This window comes from Curcuma longa, chromosome 2 (genome assembly GCF_044706935.1).
Source record: "Curcuma longa cultivar G26 ecotype Majalengka, Jawa Barat chromosome 2, ITB_CL_G26_1.1, whole genome shotgun sequence".
In the NCBI taxonomy this organism is placed as follows: Eukaryota; Viridiplantae; Streptophyta; class Magnoliopsida; order Zingiberales; family Zingiberaceae; genus Curcuma; species Curcuma longa.
This window is the reverse complement of record NC_133862.1, coordinates 13211146-13231528: the sequence shown is the minus strand read 5'-3', so window position 1 is coordinate 13231528 and position 20383 is coordinate 13211146. Positions and strand designations below refer to the sequence as shown.

Genomic DNA, 20383 nt, shown 5'->3' with positions numbered 1-20383 from the left:
ATGTAGGATTACTTGAATAGCAAGAATATAATTGAATATCTGAATTAATAAAAAAAATAATCAACTAAATAATTCAAATTTAATTAATCAAGATAATTTTAATAATCTGATTAATAATAACTAAATTTAATTAATCTTCAAAATAAACCACATCTAATTAATATTAATTTAAATTTAAATAATCAAGATAATCATTGATTAACTAATTTAAATTTAATTAATAATTTAATTAATCATCGTAAAAATACCCATATTTAGTGACGGAATTTATGACGAAAAAAATCACAAACTTTTTCGTCTTAAATTGATTTAGCGATTGAAATTATATTTTGGTCGCTAATTTAGCTAGCGATTGAAATATAATTTTGAATGTAATTTGCAAACAGAATTTTTTTTCAATCCAAAATAGCAATGAAAAATATATTATTAATTAAATTTAGCGATATTTTATATTTAAAGCAACAAGGTCTTGGTTTATGGTAGGTGTTTTAACGTCCCCGAGGCAATGGTGATGCAGTAGGACATCTAAGTTGTCACCCAGGCACCTGCGGTTCGATCCCCAGTTACGGCGTATTTACAGAAATTTTCCTCTAAATGGAAAGCGCAATCAAAGGATGTTGGACGTCAAAATACCACCAAGATGAGACAATAAAAGATTCTTCCAGAAATCATCATCCCTCAACATAATCGAGCCATACAAAACAAGAAAAGAGCAGAACCCTAGTTTTGGAAGAGGAATTGGCTCCCTACTCCTATATAGAGTATTGATATGGAAGAGGAATTGGCTGTTGTAGAACGAGTGTAAACAAAGAAGGCAAGCAGAAGAATAAGGTAAAAATGAGAAAGTATCGCCTCCTAATGTAAGCAGTGGAAGTTATCTTCAACATTCTTTTAAGAAAAAAAGAATGAACTCTATGCAACCTAATTAACTTGAAATTGGAAGAGTCCTTCTAGTGTTTAAAGTAGAACCCTAGTTTTGAGTAAATATTATGACTGCTTATATAACCATTTTGAATTTCCATCATAAACAAATTGGCATATAGCCACCATGACAAAGACAATGGACCTCATTTACTAGCAATTATTTACATATTTTTCAAGAATAATGTTCAATATCTTACCTGAAGACAAGTTGAACTACAATGTAAAATTAGCTGCATAGTGTAGTTAAAAATAGATTTTTTTCTCAAATACCTTGATCATTTTCAAGGTTAATGTTAACTAGCCATCATAAACTGAAGACAATGTAGCATACAATGAAATTCATTATGAATCACAAAGCAACAACTTTCACTTTCTAGCACATCGCGTATCATTAGCTTATTTTCTTTTACTGTAATACATTGCCTTGAGTTTGCTAAACTCCCAGAGTCTAATATCAACCGTCATAAATATGGCAAACGACAATGATTTCCATAGCTACAGGCACAATTGACACATGATGATTAAAGAGATATCCTATGCAGTAAGTTGATAAACATTGACAGAGATGGATAAGCTCGCGAGTTAACCTGATTCCCTGGTTGCTCCATTATGTTGTTTCTTTCGAGGTACGAGGTACGAGGTACGAGGTACGAGGTACGAGGTACGAATTGAGGAGGAAAATGAATCATTATAGAAAAAAATCCTTCGAGCGGAGGAAGAGAAAAGAAAAGAGAAAGAAGAGCAGAGAAAAGAATCCTATGCGAAAAAAAAATCCTCCCTCTCCCCTCTAGCCTCTTCCTCCTCCTCTCGCTCCGCTTGCTTGACCTCAGTCTCAATGCCTTCCGGCCGCCTCCCTGATGACCTTGCCCTTCTCTCTTTCGTCCTCTCCATCAACCTCTCGTCCAACTCCCTCTTCAGACCTCTCCCTTCCCTTCCTCCCTTCAGTTCCTCTCTCTCGTCGACAACTGCCTTGAGGGCGTGTTCCCGTTGCTATCGTAGTGCCCCTTCCTCCACAGTTAACTTCTCTAGCAACAAAAAAAAAAGATAAATCTTAATCAGTCTGGACTCAACCCTGGGCGTGGCCGGTCCGGTCCCACGAAAATTTCCCACCGACCATCAGGGTAAATCGGGAAGCACATACGGTGGCCAATCCAGATGCCCATCATCCTTTGATTGCGTTCCCCATTTGGAAGAAAATTCTTTCAAATACGCCATAGTTGGGGATCGAACTGCGGATCCCTGGGTCGTCACAACTCGGATGTCCTACCGTTGCACCATTGCCCCAGAGAAAACCTCTCTAGCAACAAGCTCTCCAGCCAACTTAGCGGGCTCTAGCAAGTCACTAATCACAAGCCCTCAACCTATCGTGAAATTCCTTTTCAAGGCCCATCCCCAATGGAATCTTCAATCGGCACAACCTCAAATCCTCCTTTTCAAGGCCCATCCCTCGATGTAAACTATTATGGGATAGTTCGTCTAGGTTAAAAAAGTCAAGATCTGATTTAATTGGCGACGACACATCAGATTAAGGGCTTAATTCCAGAACTGACTAGCTCGGTCCCACATCCTAGCTAGGTGGAGTTCCGATCCGACTCCTTGCCCGACTAACTCCGTGGTCGATCCAATACTCGACTCTGCAACCAATTCAGCTCGGAACCTAACACCCGACCCCAACTAGTTAAGCTCATTGTCCAATTGGGCTCCACGCCCGAGCTCCGAGTCCGAGTCCAAGCCACACGACTGAGCTCTGTGTCTAAGCTCCCCGTCCTAATTTGGTGTTCAACCTCTCCCGACTTTGACTCCTCTCAAGACTCAACTCTGGTTCAACACCCAACTTCGAACTCCAACTCGACCCCCTACTCAGTGGCCTACTCAATGCCCTACTCAATACTCCATCATTCAGCCGTCTCTGCTCCGATCCCATTGCAGCCGTCATCATGGAGATCATTATCTTCGGATGCAGGTGGGTGAGAATGACTGACTGACTGAGGGTTAGGTCAAGGCCTCGATCGACTGATGAGAAGCTTCCTCTTGATGTATTGAGTGTTACAGTGATTTATGATCTCGTTGTCTATTCTTTTAGCCAGTTGCGCTGCTATGAGAGAGACCATCTGAAAGTCTCAAAATTATCAATAAGTTCTGAAGGAGATTGATTTACTTTCTTTGGTAAATTTCTACTGCTGAAACTAAGCTAAGAAATCAAATCGCATACTTGTTTCCACGCAAGCCATGGAGCTTGGTGGTGAGCTAGCTCATCTTCTTCAACAGTAAAATTGCAGCCCCTGAGATCAGAATCGGAGTAGTTTATCCATCCATCTCAGCCGGCGGTTATTGCCACATCGAAGCAAGCCTGAGGGAGTGATCTCTAGGAACCTTCTCCATGAACCTTGATGTAAGAGATCAGCTAGCTTCTCATCTTCTCCAAACTCCCTTATTTGTGTGAGCTTTAATTCTCACATCAGCATGGAGACCTCCCCATCTCAATTTAATTTTCTCACGAAACTTCAATATCATAAATCTTATCATACTTTTATTTATAAAAAAGTGATAAAGTTTCGGCCACTATTTTTGTTTGTTAAAAGATTAATCTCGAGGCTAAAAAAGGTTTTTTAGATAGATACTTAAAAGGCAGCTACGAGAGAAAAATAAATTAAAAGTTTCTAAATACTTAAAAGCTAAAGGTTCCTGCAGGATATATACTTAAAAGTTAAAAATTCTCTTTTGACTCAAATTGAAAATAAATTAAAATTTACAAAAAAAAACAGTAATTTATTATAAAAAGAAGTATTAACATGTCATTAATTAATGCTCAAAAGGCATTAATTATCTGTCTAACAGAAGTATATGTCCCTACAATCGCTACTATTACACTTACTACAATAATTATGACTATCCATACTAATTCAACATACCATTCTTTGGAGTTCTTGAATATTTTAAGATAACATGTGCAAGGAAGTAATAGAGATATTCCAACGCTAAAGAAAGAGCCTGAAAGAGCTACAACAGATCCAAAAAATGGAACAAATAATGCCACTAATACGGTGCTCAAGACTATCAGAGTTCGAATGGCTAGTATACTCCATCTCTGCACCATTTGAAAATGCACTTCAATAGCTTTTGCGATAGGAGTGATCGTCAACGCATATTTTACAATTGGAGACATCACAATCATCCAAACTGCTATTTTGGAACTAATTTTTTCGATTGGAAGGTTCAGCGTCACTTGAGACTTCAAATTATCACCATATGTTGAGTATCCAATAATCGCCAAGAGAGTATAGCAAACAATAGCAGCTAGAAAGCTAACTACTAGTGCCTGAAAAAACACATAATAATAAGGGTTATTAACTTTTATATATATAAAATTAATAATCAATGATATATATATAATAAATATTTAAGTGATATACTTACGTACATAAGGGAATAATCTTTTGTTCTTCATATCTCCATAAATCGTAGGTAACACTGTATGACCTCCATAGCAAAATGTATAAAGTCCAATAGATGTACAAAATCCTCCCCAGTTTAGAAGAACCCCTTGTTTATGCAATCCTACACTTTCGATACTAGTCCATAAAACTGAAAGGATCGCAACACTGAAACTCAATACCCCAGTAAATGATAAATAGGACAATAGCTTTAAGCTTTGTAACCAAGTTGTGGGGAGAATTATAATAGCTCCTAAAAGGACGTATACTGTCTTGCTACTTATACGCAGAGCACCAATATTAAAATCATTTTTGGGTACGAGCTTTTCCATATTATCTCCTAATGAAATAAGAAGTTCAGTAGCCAACAGATATAATTCCATGTATAACATAAAAGCAGTGAATACTTTTCCCCGTGGACCAAATGCTTTCATGCCAATATCAGGATAGGTTTTAATTCCTTCATCTGAGTCTATGCAACGTTGCACAAGTATCGCTGTATAGAAGCAGATAAATCCAATGCCGATCAAAACTATTAAACTTAACCATCCTCCTTGGGCAGCTGCATACGGAACTGATAGGATGCCAAGTCCTAACATACGAGGAAAAAAAATAATTAAATGAGTAATAAAAATTAGCAATGAAAAATTTGTGTGAGTTCTATACAAATATTTAACGAACCTATGAGTATATTTAGAAGGTTAAAAATGGTCATCCAATAGTTACTTGCCCCCGTTGTTAAAGCCAAATCCTTTTGTTCTGTATATTCTAAATCGTTTTGTTGTTCCATGATTGCCATGTTTATTCTGGAAGAAAAATATTCAACTATAGATTAACTTAATCTAATTAATAATGTGGAGAAGAAAAAATTAAAAAGCATAAAGAAGGGGAAAAATTAGTACTGCACAAAAAAATAATTAAATCCTTACCTTCTTAGAGCGTACTCAATTAGTGAGATGGTATTGCCAATATATATAGGTACGACCTACCTCATATAAACAGGTGGTGCGACCTGATATAAACAAATGGCGATTAGAAGACTTTTTCAATTAGGAGATTTAGTCAATATTTTATTTGAATCATTATCATTATAAAAATAATAATGATAACATATTAACTTATTTTAATTCTTCTTGAGATATAAATTATTGAAAAAAAGTAAGAACAAGTACTGCATAGAGAAAGAAAAAAATTAGTACTGCACAGAGAAAGAAAATAATTAAATCTTACCTTCTTAGAGCGTACTCAATTAATGAGATGGTATTGCCAATATATATAGGTGCGACCTACCTCATATAAACAGGTGGTGCGACCTGATATAAACAAATGGCAGTTGGAAGACTTTTTCAATTAGGAGATTTAGTCAATATTACGTTTATTTGAATCATTATCATTATAAAAAATAATAATGGTAACATATTAACTTATTTTTAATTCTTCTTGAGATATAAATTATTTAAATTAATTATAATTTCCGTTATAGGAAAAAAATTAACTATTAGTTCTATTATATATATATATGTTTAATAGAAATATATATATATATAATTTCTCAAATTTATTTAATTAAGAGTAATGAGATTGATAAGAATTTTAAAAATATAGAAAAATAAATTTTCCAAAATAAAATTTCAAATTTAAAAATCTTAAAATTTAGAAAATCAGAAATTATTTTTCCAAAATAAAATTTCAAATTTAAAAATCAAAATTCAAAATTTAAAAATAAAGAAAATAAGTTTTCAAATTTAAAGATCCTAATTTGAATTTTAAAAATATAAAAATCTGAATGTGAATTTAAAAAATCATAAAAAACAATTTTAAAAATTAAAAATTTGACAAATAAATTTGTGAATTTTAAAAATACTAAAGTTTAAAAATTCAAAATTAAAAGGTTTAAAAATAAAAATAATATTTTGAAAAATAAAATTGAATTGATAATCGGACAAGAGTCAAAAAAGACTACAAGGAATAACTCTTTTAGATGAAGAAACAGACATTTTGATATCAAAGGAATAAACACCACTATAACGAAAGATGGAAATAAGTAATACTATTATTTTAGAAGGTAAAAAGAGCAAAAATATAAGTCAATTACGTTTTGATTTTCTTATATGATCTTAAAGGGATGCCTAGACAATTTAAATAAATATATATTTTTTATTTTTAAAAAATATTTATAAATTATCTATTTTTTAAAAATAAAAATAATTTTGAATCATTGAATCGTGAATCAAATCATAGTCAACAATTTCGAACTGAAAATATATCATAATTATAGATTAAGATTCGATAATTAGATTTCTAACTGGGACCAGATGTACCATTCACATCACTATTTGTCTATGCCGAATCGTAACAACTGATGTCCTCTCTCTCTACGATGCCCCACTTAAGTCATGCTAGTATATATGATATATGTTATATATATCCTGGTGGTCGGCGGAAAATTTCCATGGTGGTCAGTGAGAAACTTCCTGCCGACCACTCCTAGGGATTGAGTCCATGAAACTGACTGAGATTTATCAATTTTTTTTATTTTTAATATATATGATATATGTTATATTTGCAAGGTCCATACATCTCAAAATTAATGGTTCCATGGATCAATCAAAATAACGAATCTCTCGTTATCTTGTTGAATCATCAATGTCGTTCTCTTTCTATGTCGAACCGTAATAGCTAGAAATCCATTGATATTAATAATAGATATTATAACACTTAAATCATATTATAATCCATATGGTTTAATTTGTTGAACGATTTATTTATTTATTTAATATAAAATAAAAATAAAAATAACCGATCAAATTTATAAATAATGAAGGTTAATATTAAAATGAATATAAATATTTATTAATAAAAATAAGATATTAATACAATAGGTACGTAACTGATAGATACGGAACTAATTTATATATCCCCACCCACGTGCCCTTTTCTTTTCCACCAACATGGGTTAGTTATACATGATGTTATATTGGTGGGGCACACAAATGTCAAAATTAATGTTCCATCGATCAATCAAAATCAAAATCAAAACCGCTCGTTGCCTTGCTGTCCCAACGTCGTTCTCTCTCTCTGCGCCGAATCGTAACGGCTGATATCCTACCCACATCATGCCGTTTTCTTTTCCACGAACAAGGGTGTAGTTATGTAAGAGGGTATATTTGCGGGGCCCACACATCTTAAATCCTTTTTGTTTTGCATATTCTAAATGTTTTGCTGTTCCATGATTCCCGAATTTAATTATCTAAAAAAAATATTTAAATAGACATAAATTCAATATAATTAATTTAATTTAATAATGTAGAAAAAAATTAAGAATAAGTGCACAGAAAAAAGAAAAAAATAATAAATCTTTATCAATTTGTAGAGTGTACTAATAAAGGGTGAAATTATCATTCAAACGATCGTACATGATCGATCTCATGATCATCTGTAAGGAGGTAAATCGATAAACTGTAGTTGGCTACTACGGAAGAGGGCATTGTCTCGGCTTCACCGAGATTCGACCATTATCTATTTCAGTAAGTTTATTCCGTACTAACCAACTCAGCTATGTCCTGAGTTTAATTATCTGAAAAAATATATATTCAAATAGACGTAGATTCAATATAATTAACTTAATCTAATAACGTGGAGAAAAAAAAATTAAGAACAAGTGCATACATTAAAAAAAAATTAAATTCTTACCTTTAATTTGTAGAGCGTACTCAATTAAACAGAAGACTGCCAAGAGCAAGGTAATGTTGATAGGTAATGCCAATATATAAGTATAACCGTCAATTTGGATTAGATCTGTCGTAAAGTCCACCCCACCAAGAAATTTAGATGGGTTGGATTGAAATTTTACTAATACATTGTAAGATGGGTTGACCCATCTAGGTCTGCGACCCGCGTGAGTTGGCCTGTGGCGGGCTTGGGTTAGCTTGCGGGTTGAGAAAACTTTTTTTCTTTAAAATTTAAAATTAAAGTAAAAAATTTACTAGATTGTTAGACTTGATTCGTCTAAATCGGAATTTAAGTTTAAAATTTTCAACTTGATCAATTTAAACTATAATTCAAACTTAAAATTTTAAATATTTTAAATATTTTTTTATTTTTTGACCAATCCGTGGGTTGGCCCTCCTAACCCACAATCCGTATTAGATTATATTGGGTTGGAGATTTTTCAACCCCGTTAAGTTGGTGGGTTGACCCGCCTCACCCCCGTCATATGACAGATTTTTAATGGATTGACCTGCTTCGCTATGAATTAGCCTGTTTGATAGTTTATATATAGGTGCAGCCTCATATAAACAGATGGTGCGACCTGATATAAATAGATGGCTGTTCGAAGACTTTTTTAGTTAGGAGATTTAGTCAATATTACGTTTATTTGAATGAATCATTATTATTATAAAACAATAATAATGGGGACATATTAACTTATTTTTAATTCTTCTTACGATATAAATTATTTAAATTAATTATAATTTCCGTTATAGAAAAAAATTAACTATTAGTTCTATCATATATCTTTAATAGGAAAATATAATTTCTTAAATTTATTTTAGTTTATAATTTTAGAATTAAATAAATTAATCAAACTAAAATTTAAATTTTATTATGCTTCACCTAAAAAATAATATGATAATATTAATTTTCTAAATTTTTTGTGGAGCACAGAAAATGGAGCATGAAGAAAAGTTCGATGAAATATCTATGACCCTCCATAGTACGAGACCGATGAATTCAATTCATGAAGGTTGCAAATAGAATGGCGTGTTAAGGGATGGCTTCAAAAACTAGGCCGCATTAAAGAAATCTTCTCAAAAATCAAAGGCAAATGCAAATGTAGTAAAAGTTTAATTAATATTTTGTCTAACGAAATTCTATTTAGATTAGGAAGGTACAAGAATGCTCATGATCTATGGACTAGGGTGATCAAGTTTCACAAGGAACCCTAAGGCTAGAAGACAAACTTAATTAGTAAGGATCGATTCGAAGATCAAGTCGAACTCGAGTCTGAGTCCTCAACGATTAAGGAGGAGAATTCTAACGAGGGCACAAAAGATAAGTATTTTAAAATTAATTTAAAATTATATATTATATGTTTTAAGTGTCGAGAAAAAGGATACTAAAAAATAAATGTCCTATTATTAAGATTGGGTCAGCACAATCAGTGACAAAGAAGGAACTGATATTAGGAGTCTAGAAAATCAAAGAACACATTGTGTATTTCAAGCGCAAATAAATCGATCACTACAAAAGCTAGTGCTCGCAAAAAAGATCCAAGGATGTAGGAGATTAGTCAATTTAAATTTTATGAAAATCCAGTATTTGATTTACGTGAAAATTTATATGCGCCTAGTTTGAATTATTTTAATAAATTATATATGCATGGTAAATTTAGACCAACTTGTCATAACAATGAATAATTCAAATTTACTTAAATTAAATAAATTTATTAATGCGAATTTAATGAATAATAAAATTAATCAAAATTTAATTAAAAATAATCAGATTAGTTTAAATAAATCAAATTTAAAGATTAATAAAGTATTAATCAACTTAATCAGGACTTTCATGATCTATTCAATCAGGGCCATGATCGGATCAATGATTTAATTAATCTAGATTTTATAAGAATAATAAAAAAATAATAAATCTCAATCAGAATAATCAAAATTAATTAAATTAACAGCTAATGCCCTCTCTCCACGTCGAATCGTAATAGTTGATGCCCCACCCACTCACATCATGAATCTCTCTTTGCCTTGTTGTTCCATCCATGTCGTTCTCTCTACGGCGAACCATAACCGCTAGAGATCCATTAATGTTAATAAGTGGATATTATAACATTTAAATAATATTATAATCCATATGGTTTAATTTTTTGGAATGGTGTATTTATTTATTTAATATAAAATAAAAATAAGGATAATGTATCAAATTTATAAATACTAAATGTTAATATTAAAATGAATATAAATATTTATTAATAAAATTAAGATATTAATATAATAAATACGTAACTGATAGATTTTTTATTTTCACAATGTCAAAATTGAATCCGCCGCGCACTGTATCATGTCATTTCCAGAATCGCTTCACATCCCTTTTCTTCTGTAAAAAGGTGGATCAACTTAGCGGTCCCACATCCCGACTATCTGTGTAACGTAAATTGAGAAAGTACAGTTAATTACGACGCTGTTACCATCACCGTTTCATTCGCTTCACATCCCGAATCTTAACGGCCATATCTCAGCTATCCCATCACGTCATTTTCAGAATCGTAACAGCCATATCGCAGCTGTCCCATCACGTCGTTCTCAGACAACTCTTCTGAGTCTAAGCTGAGCCTTGTCACTCATGTGCCACACTCGATCTACTCCAATGGCGATCGCCGATCCTTCTCTCCGCCTCCGCCTCGGCCTCCGCCTCCGTCAAATCTCTTCCCTCTCTCGCCGCCTCTTCCTAGCTCCTTCTCGCCTCCACGCTGCTCCTCTTCTACGCCACCGTCTCCCCCGCCTAGTCGCGATGGCCGGAGGATCGGACCCGAAGCCGAGGGTCCTGATTGCCGAGAAGATCGGCGAAGCTGGTATGGAACTTCTCAAGGGAGAGGTCGACGTGGAATGCTCCTACAACCTCTCCCCCGAGGAGCTACGCTCCAAGATCGCGCTCTACGACGCTCTGATCGTGCGCAGCGGCACGAAGGTCGGCCGCGACGTGTTCGAGTCTTCCGGAGGAAGGCTTCGGGTCGTCGGACGCGCCGGAGTGGGGATCGATAACGTGGACCTCACGGCCGCCACAGATCACGGCTGTCTCGTTGTGAACGCACCCACTGCGATCACGGTGGCCGCGGCAGAGCATGGGATTGCTTTGCTCACCGCCATGGCCCGCAACATCGCTAGATCTGATGCTTCCATGAAATCTGGTATGATCTTTAGTCCTTCCTGATAGTCTCGTTTGAAGTTTTCGAATGTCACTGGCCTTTCTCTTATGGCAAGCAACGAAAAAATGACGGTTTAGTATTCATAGGAAAGAAAGAACGCCACCGAATCATTTTGTATGAAACAAAGAACGCCACATCTAGTTTTCAAGAAGTCACTCCTTTTTATCTTCCTAGTTCCTACATGGTAAATGCTGAATCTTATGGAAGAAAGCTTTAATAATTTCGTCTGGTTTCTATATTACCTTCTTTTTTTTTTTTTTGTGGTTAGTGAAAGTCTCACAGTATATGTTCATACATTATGCTGCTATATTAAATTCTCAGGTAAATGGGAGCGCAACAAATATGTTGGTGTATCACTTGTTGGCAAAACCCTTGCTATTTTGGGGTTTGGGAAAGTTGGATCTGAGGTAGCACGTCGTGCCAAAGTGCTCGGAATGCATGTCATTGCACATGACCCATATGCGATTGCAGACCGTGCTCATGCTATTGGGGTGGAGTTAGTAACCTTTGATGAAGCGTTAGCAAGGGCCGATTTTATCTCACTGCATATGCCTCTAACTCCTTCAACTTCTAAAATTCTTAATGATGAAGCTTTTGCAAAGATGAAAAACGGGGTGAGGATTATAAATGTTGCACGCGGCGGTGTGATAGATGAAGAAGCTTTACTAAGGGCGTTGGATTCCGGAGTTGTTTCTCAGGTGCTAATCCTATTCTTTACTCATTTTTTTTCTAGCTCCCTTAATTTTGGTTTCCTTACAGTTGACTCTGTGTGGAAGTTAAATTGAGTTGTGAGATGCTTAAAACTTTGTAACTTTATCAGGCTGCTTTAGATGTATTCACCAGAGAACCCCCATCCGCCCAAGACAAATTGGTTCTGCATGAAAAAGTTACAGCCACACCACATCTTGGTGCCAGTACCGTTGAAGCGCAGGTTAGGAGACATTGTGTTGCTACTCTTACTTTATTTGATAGATGAAACCTAGAAGCATTTGTTTATTTATTTGATTCTTATGTTTAAGTTGAAAACCAGGAGGAAGTGGCGATTGAAATAGCTGGAGCTGTTCTTGGAGCTCTGAAAGGAGAGCTTGCTTCTACTGCAATAAATGCTCCAATAGTTCCTGCCGAGATATGATGTTTGCATGGTGTTCTGAACTGTGACATATACCGAGATATTAAATCACGCTATCTTTTCTTATTTGCTACTAAGAACTAGTACATGACTTTACTCTTAACTGCTGGCTTAGATATTGATCAAAGACAGCTGCAACTGATATGAGTCCTCTGGAATTTCTGACAGACATGCTAACACTCATACACGAAGTGCATTGTTTCTTTAGTCAGAATCTTAACGATGCAACCTTTTACACAAAGCTAAACTATAGTTTGTATTTTTTTTAAATTTTAAATATAAATATATATTAATTTTATTAATATTTAATTATTACATAAGTTTACATAAGTTTTATATATATGTTGAAATGTTAAATTTATATTTCAATATTTTCTCTTAAAATTTAAAATTATAAAATCATTTGAAAGGTTAAAAATACTTATAAAATTATTTGAAAATTTTAAATTATTTTTTTGAATGTTTTTGTAAATTTTTAATTTTAAATAATTTATTTGAAATTTTTAAGAATTATATTTTCTTTAAAAGTTTAGATTATTTTAAATTTATATTTAATTTTAAAATTATTTTTAAAAATTAAATTATTTTATAAAACATTTATTAACTTTTAAATTATTTAAAAATTTTGAAATAATTTTTAATATTTTATAACTATTAATAATAGTTTATTTTTAAAAATATATATATATATATATTTAAAAAATAAAAAATTAACTAAATCAAAAAATTAAAAAAATTACGGCTGTAATAGCCCGTGGAGGTTGTCATAGCACCGCGGCGTAGAGGATTTTAGGAATATATAAAATTTTATTAAAATTTTAAATAAATTTTTATATATATTAATGAGATAATTTGATTAGAATTTTAAAAAATATATTTAATTATTTTTTAGGATATGATTGACTATTTATTTAGGTTAAGAGTTGATGAGAAAATAAATAAAAAATTATTAAAATTTAAATAAAATAAATAAAATATATAATTAATTAGATAATTTTATTAAGATTTAATTAAATTAATTATTAGCATTTTAATTAAAAAATCTAATCTTTTCCCCTCCCTCGACGTGCGCGATCCTACAAAAAGCAAAGAAAAAACAAAAAGCAAAGAAACGCGAATGATCAAGATTGATCACCCTCCTCTATCGATCCCACATCGGTTCTACAAAATGAACTGATGAACCTATAGTTTAATCGCTGGTTCAATTGTCAATTTGAACTAACGGTTCAACTATCATTTCATTCATATTTATTAAAAAAATTAAAATTTTAATTTAATTTTAGATTTTTTCGATCATAATTTTTATTTAATAGTATTTTAGTTATATTATATGGTATGTATATTAATGGTATGATTCAATATAAATTAACTCATTTATTTTAAATTTTCAATATGAAACTATTTTATTTTTCTATTAAAATTAATCAACTTATTTATCTTGAATTCTTTAATATCAAACTATTACACTTTTTTATTAAAGTCAATTTTTCAATCTATTTACATTGAATTAACTAAGGTGGAGTATTCTACCTTTCTATTAAAGTTAAATTTTTAAAGCAGTTTTTAGACTATTCTACCATTAACTTATTATATATATTAATCTTATTTAACTCTCTTAATTACTCATTAGTCTTATTTTATATTTGATTCATTTAATATTGAATTTATAAAAATTATTTGACTTATATAATATATCCAATAATAAATTTATCGAGAGATATAATTTATTTAATAATAAAATTATATATATATAATGAAGACTATTATCGAATATATAAAATTAATTAAAAGATATAACTTATTGATTTATATATCTCATCATATTAAAATATAATAATATTAATTAAGTTTGATAAAACAGTATTGATGTAAAAAATAATGATGATTCAGAGTTATAAAACATAAAATATTAATGATGGGTGAAACTAAAAAAAATAAATAAATTTAATTTTCAAAAGACGTAATAGAAAATTTTAATATCAAAATAACTAACGAATTATGTGACTTTAATTCGCTTACCGTCCCCGGGGCCATGGTACCATGGTAGGACATCCAGGTTGTCACCCAGGTATCCATGGTTCGATCTCCAACTATGACATACGTGGTAGGACATCCAAGTTGTCACCCAGGTACCCATGGTTCGATCTCCAACTATGACATATTTGCAGGAATTTTTCTCTAAATGGGGATCGCAATTAAAGGATGTTGAGCATCTGGATTGGTTGCTGCATGCGCTTCCCGATTTACCCTAGTGGCCGGTGGAAAACTTCCGTGGGACCGAGTCAGTCACCTCAAGGATTGAGTCAATACGACTAACTGGGATTATTATTTTTTTTTATTCGCTTACCAATAAGTAGATAATTTAAATAAATTTATTTTTCCATATTTATAAAATTTTTAATTTTTTTAAAGAATAAAATATAAATAATAAACTTAAACGAACCGAATCATAACCAATGATTTTAAATCGTGAACTTATGTTTACTTTGAAATTTAAGATTCTTGACTCCGAGAAGTCAAATTATTAATTTCAAATCGTGGTCGGTTAAACATCTAGCAACCTCAACGATCGCAACAAAATGATACTAAATACAGAATAATTCAATCTACTATTCATTAATCTTAACAATTTCTTTTTTTTCTCTACCCGAGCAGGGAATTATTACATTTGGATATTTCTAAATATTGTAAAATAATAATTTTAACATATTTTTTGTTATTTCATTTTATATATCACAAACTTCCATAGTCCCTTAATAAACTCATTCCTTTGTGATGACGGCTACTGGCGCAGACATTATAAAAAATAATTATAAATAACGATGAATTTAATAATTGATTACAATTTAGTCACTGTTTCAATGATCGATTTTTAACTTCAATCGCTATTTAACGATTGAATTATATAATCGATCGCTATTTAATGACGAAAATTAATAATCGGTCATTAATTAGCGATGAAAATCAAATATCGGTCGTTAAAATAGCGATCAAATTTATATGTGGAGAATTTTAACGAACTTTAGCGACAGAATCGATATTCGATCGCTAAAGTAGCGACCAAATCTCGATTCGGTCGCTAAAATAGCGACCGAACTAAGTTTTGATTGCTAAAATAGTGATCAATCGGTGTTCGATCGCTAATGAGCGATTGAACCAGAGTTCAGTTGCTAAGTTTCCCTAAAATCTCATGGATCTTTTTCTCTTCTCCCCCGAACCCTAAAGTTCTCGAACCCTAAAATCTCCTCCTCTGGCGCGATTTTCCTGGCGGGATCTCCTCCTTCGACGTCTCAGGGTAAGTTACGTTGTTACTTCGATATTTTTTTTTGTTGGGTGCGACTGTGATGCCGGCCGGCTGGTACCCAACTCACACAGCCGAGGTGGCACAGTCGATCCCGCCACCAATCGTGGGTTTGATGGCGCGGTCGACCTCCGGGCTGGTGGTGCGGCAACAGGGTCTGGTGGCGCGGCAACAAGGTTGATGGCGCGACCAGCCTCCTTGGCGGTTGCGGGGCTGCTTGGGGCCTGGGTTCAACCCTGATCTGGTCATGATGGGGTGCGGGGTTGTAGGAGTCGGGAGCACGACGGAGTCGGGGTTGAAGGGGTCAGTCGCAAGGTTGCCAGGGCCGCCCGCCTAGGGCTGTCCGGGTCGATCGCCTTGGGCTAATTTAAGACATTATATAATGTGACTAATGCTAATTTTTAAAACCTTTTTTTGTTATCTTTAGGTGTACTAGCTGCATATTCTGAGCATCATCTTCCGTCCGTTTGGGATCTACTCTGTTGGTGGTACTTTAATTTTAAATTTAAAGCATCTTATTTACTTTAAATTTAAGTGGTATTATGGTTTAATTAGGTTTATATTATGAAGTTTGCATGTTTAACTTTATATATTTATTAATATAGTAATTGTTTTTTTATTAGGTTGTATATAAATAATGTTTGGATGGATAATAGATTAGAGAACGGATTTATTACTGACGAATATTTTGATGAATTTATTACTAATAATAGATTAGATAATCTATTTCTGTTGCATGTTATTTATTCTTAGATACTAGTCATGCCAACTCCATCAATTTCAAAGTTTCACTAGGTGCCTATTTTTCATGTTATTTCTTACTACTCAGCCAGATTTATCCATGGCAAGTTGAATTGTATGATTTAATGTTTATGCTAATTTGTGAAAATCATGATCATTGATTAACTGCAGGTAACTGGAAATATGCACTAGTTATCTTGAAGAACTTTGTTGAATGTATTTGCAGTTATAAAACTTCCACTACAATTCCTGAAAGCGATAAACAAAGCCTACGCTCTTGCAAGATGCTGGAAGTTCATTTGGCTAGATATATTGAGGATAACAATTCTGAAAATTCATCCTCGAACTGAAAAAATATCAGAATATTACTATGGCAGTCTTGATGATGCTGGGCGAAGGTAAAAAAAAAAAGTGTTTTCTTAAGATATTGAATTTGATCATTCACTGGGGAGTATATACAAATGTAGAAAACCTCTAGCTTGTGATTGTTTCCCATCGCATTAATAAGTTGCTCGACTTTTCAATAGTTTCTGGGTTGCTGTTCAATTTCAATATCTATATTCCATGAGAAAGTCTGGGGGAGTAGCTGAAGAGAAATTAGAGGTGGACTGTACTAATTTTAGGTATGAAAAGGATCAAAATACAATGAACAAAGAAAGAACCGATTAATTTTTCTTTGATACTAAATTATAGTCTTGTATCTAATTTTTTTAAATAGATTAAAGTCCAAAATAGCCCAATCTCATATAATTTTTAAAAAATTAGATTAAAATCCAAAATAGTCCCTTCAGAAGGTGAGAGAGGCTCAAACTCTCGATCTCAGGAGACTGCTGACCTATGCGCTAGCCAACTGCGCCACCAGCCCCTTCAAAAATATTTATTAATGATAAATTATTATAAGACTTACAGAGCTGAGCTACAGCCCAGGATAGCCCCTATTTAAATCCGTCTCTGCCTGAAGATCATCCTGTCAACTCTAGGTTGGCTGCTTGGGCCTTCCTATCTGATTGTCAAGATGATCTGCTTAACTCTGTTTTATCTTGGGTAGACATGAGAAATTTTGGTGTAGGTCTGTGGTATACAAATGCGTCGCAGTTGAGAACACGGGTAACACAATTCACAATCTCTCATCAAGATTTATTTACAAGAATTCTGCAGCTACAATTTATTAACCCTCTAGCTTTTGTGGGTTTTGTAATATCAGATGTCATCATAATGCATGCATGATATTGAGAAAAGTTGGTGTTTATATAGTCGACTTGATTCTTTAAACCTCAGAAATTTGTTATAAATGATAATTTTTAATGAATATAGAATGACTTACATTTACTTTTGGACCACACATTCTCAAATTTTCATATATTTTCTCAAGCAGGAAGATTCAGAATTCTTCTACTTAGTTAATGCAGTTTTCACTGAAGTTCCTTATCTGTAGATTCACTTTATTGCTTTATTTAATTCATCATATCCTAGCACATCTACATTAATTAGCTAGGTGTCGTGATGGCTGTTTTCTAATGCTTCCTTTTCGGTAATATCATTTCTTTCTTAATCACACTTCAAGATTAAACATATGATTTTTTTTTTTGACTATTTAGATGGAGAAGTTGGCTAGATTCGAGTATCTAAGGAACAAACAATTGTCATGGCTCGGAATGTCCACTGTCAATGCTACTGTATGGAGGTTGGATACAAAGTTGCTGAGGACGAGATTGTCACAGAGAAATGCGAGCTAGTGGAGGACGACAAAGAAAACTGTACTGTAAGAAACTTCATAGGACTGAGTTGGTCGGAGTTGTGTATGATACCTATCTAATTGTAGTGAGAGAAAATAAAGGGCGTTTGGTTTGAAATTTTTTTTATTTTTTATTTTTTATTTCTATTTTTCTATTTTCTGATCTAGTTTTTAGAAAATCAAAAATGCGTTTGGTATGATATACTGTTTTCTATTTTCTAGAAAAGAAAACTGAAAAATATATTTGATTTGTTAATATAAAAAATTATAAATAAAATATTTTTTTAATAAAAAAATTATATTATTCATAGAAAAGAAAAAACCTTGCGTGAAGAGCAGCAAGGAATTCAAGAATAAATATTCCTGCTCCCCAAACTCACACCCAACAAACATATCCAAAATAAAAGCATAATTGGCATGCAAGACATATGTCTATAAAAATCCAAAACATAATAAGTAAACTAAAATCTATTTCAAAACCTTGAGGGAGTAGGAAAAGAAGGGGGGTAAAAAAGAAAACTGATTAGGGCAAATGACATAGGTTAAATGGAGTAAGGTAAGATAATATAAGAAAATAGTAAACTAAACGCATGCACATCAATCTACAACATCAATAAATGCTGCACCATAGTTATTTAAGGAGTGAAGCGTCCAAAAGTACATAAGTTTTATGGGACTTGAGGGGCACTATGCAAGGTGAGAAGCACGTCTTACTAAAGAAAGACGGTCTAGGTATAAATTTGAGAATAATTTCCATAATAATTTGAGAATATAGCAGCAAATGTGTTGCATGAACAAAAGAACCTCTAAAACCAACAAAATAGTACAAGCAAAAGAGTCAATAACATAGCACGGGATTCTCCATAAGAATTACTGTTGCTAATCTCAACTTTATTCTACCTTAAGCTACCTCTCGCCCAATTCAACCTCATAGCTCAATTTCCAAGATGGAACCACTAGACTAGCCACTCTCGCCAGCTCACCATCAAATCAAATCATTTTGCCTTTCAAGTCATTGATCACTGAAAACCCTCTTTCTATGTCCAACTCCAAATAATACACCCTACCTTTGATGTTGGCCAACTACCATTCACCATTACCTATCAACCTCTCTGTATTGATCAACTGGACCACCTGTGAGAAAGACAAGGATATCAATCCATCCTATAACCCACTAAACATCTTAGGAAAGAATCCCACTAAACGTTTGCTCAATTCTCCGCCACCTCCAAACACATCCTACAATCAGCATTCACAATTCCCTCCAACGGTTTGTCCTCACAGTTCCACACGTTCCAATTAACAGAGAATATGAACCTACCAGCACAAGCGCAGTGATTCGCTAAAACAACACTAATTGTACGCTGCGGGAGAAAAGGCTCCTTCGTTGTTGCAAGAGAATGCTGGAAAATAACTGCGAGGAAACATCAATTTACTACGACAAATTACAAAGAAACACAAAACTACAATAGGGTATTAAAACTCAGATTGCCAATGACGAAATGCAAGACCAGAGGTTAACGATCATGAAAGGAAGACAAGGCCAGGGGCTGATATTACTGATTAGAAGAGGAGCTGACGGGGTTTGACTGCTGCAACTCCCAGAAAATGAGAAAGGAGCAGGGGACGCTGATGAGGAATGCTTCTGATCGACAGGAGATCAGCAGGGGAAAGGGTTTCACAGCGGGGAAAAGGGGACAGAGCTGACGGGGTTTGACCGCTGCAACTCCCAGAAAATGAGAAAGGAGCAGGGGACCAGCAGGAGGAAAGGGTTTCACAGCGGGGAAAAGGGGACAGAGCTGCCGGATTCACTCGCCGCAACTATGAGAAAGGTGGGGGGGGGGGGGGGGGGGGGGGGGGGGGGGGGGGGGGGCGGCAGTGAGCGACTATGCAGGCTCGCCGGGATACGGCGGCCGCTCCGGTCGGGAAGCCGAGGCGTGTCGATAGGGAGTAAGGGAGCACGCGATCGCTGGCGGCTCCCGGCAGTGCGGCGGCGAGGTCGCAAGAGGAGAGAGGAGAATGCAATCACGACTTGGGGTACCGCATTTTCGTATTTTCACCACAATTTTCATTTTCCACGTGATATCTTATTATTTTTTATTTTCTTAGAAAATAACTTCTCATTTTTTTAAAAAATAAGATTGAAAAATAATAATTTTTAGAAAATAAAAAAACTAAAAAA

General features: G+C 33.8%; 2 protein-coding genes across 2 annotated transcripts; one reads left to right on the top strand and one right to left on the bottom strand.

Moving 5' to 3' along the window:
- Nucleotides 1-3733: 3733 nt before the first annotated feature.
- On the bottom strand, nt 3734-5157 carry LOC141821649 (amino acid transporter AVT1I-like). The gene is made up of 3 exons (XM_074709014.1): nt 5085-5157; nt 4346-4950; nt 3734-4243 (listed from the first exon to the last, which is right to left on the bottom strand). Exons 1-3 carry the CDS (start codon nt 5155-5157, stop codon nt 3734-3736), a joined length of 1188 nt encoding a protein of 395 aa, XP_074565115.1.
- Nucleotides 5158-10736: 5579 nt separating this feature from the next.
- LOC141821648 (D-3-phosphoglycerate dehydrogenase 1, chloroplastic-like) lies at nt 10737-12427 on the top strand. Its single transcript, XM_074709013.1, has 4 exons — nt 10737-11277; nt 11617-11993; nt 12116-12226; nt 12326-12427. The coding sequence occupies exons 1-4, from the start codon at nt 10737-10739 to the stop codon at nt 12425-12427; spliced, it is 1131 nt and encodes a 376-aa protein (XP_074565114.1).
- Nucleotides 12428-20383: the final 7956 nt, after the last annotated feature.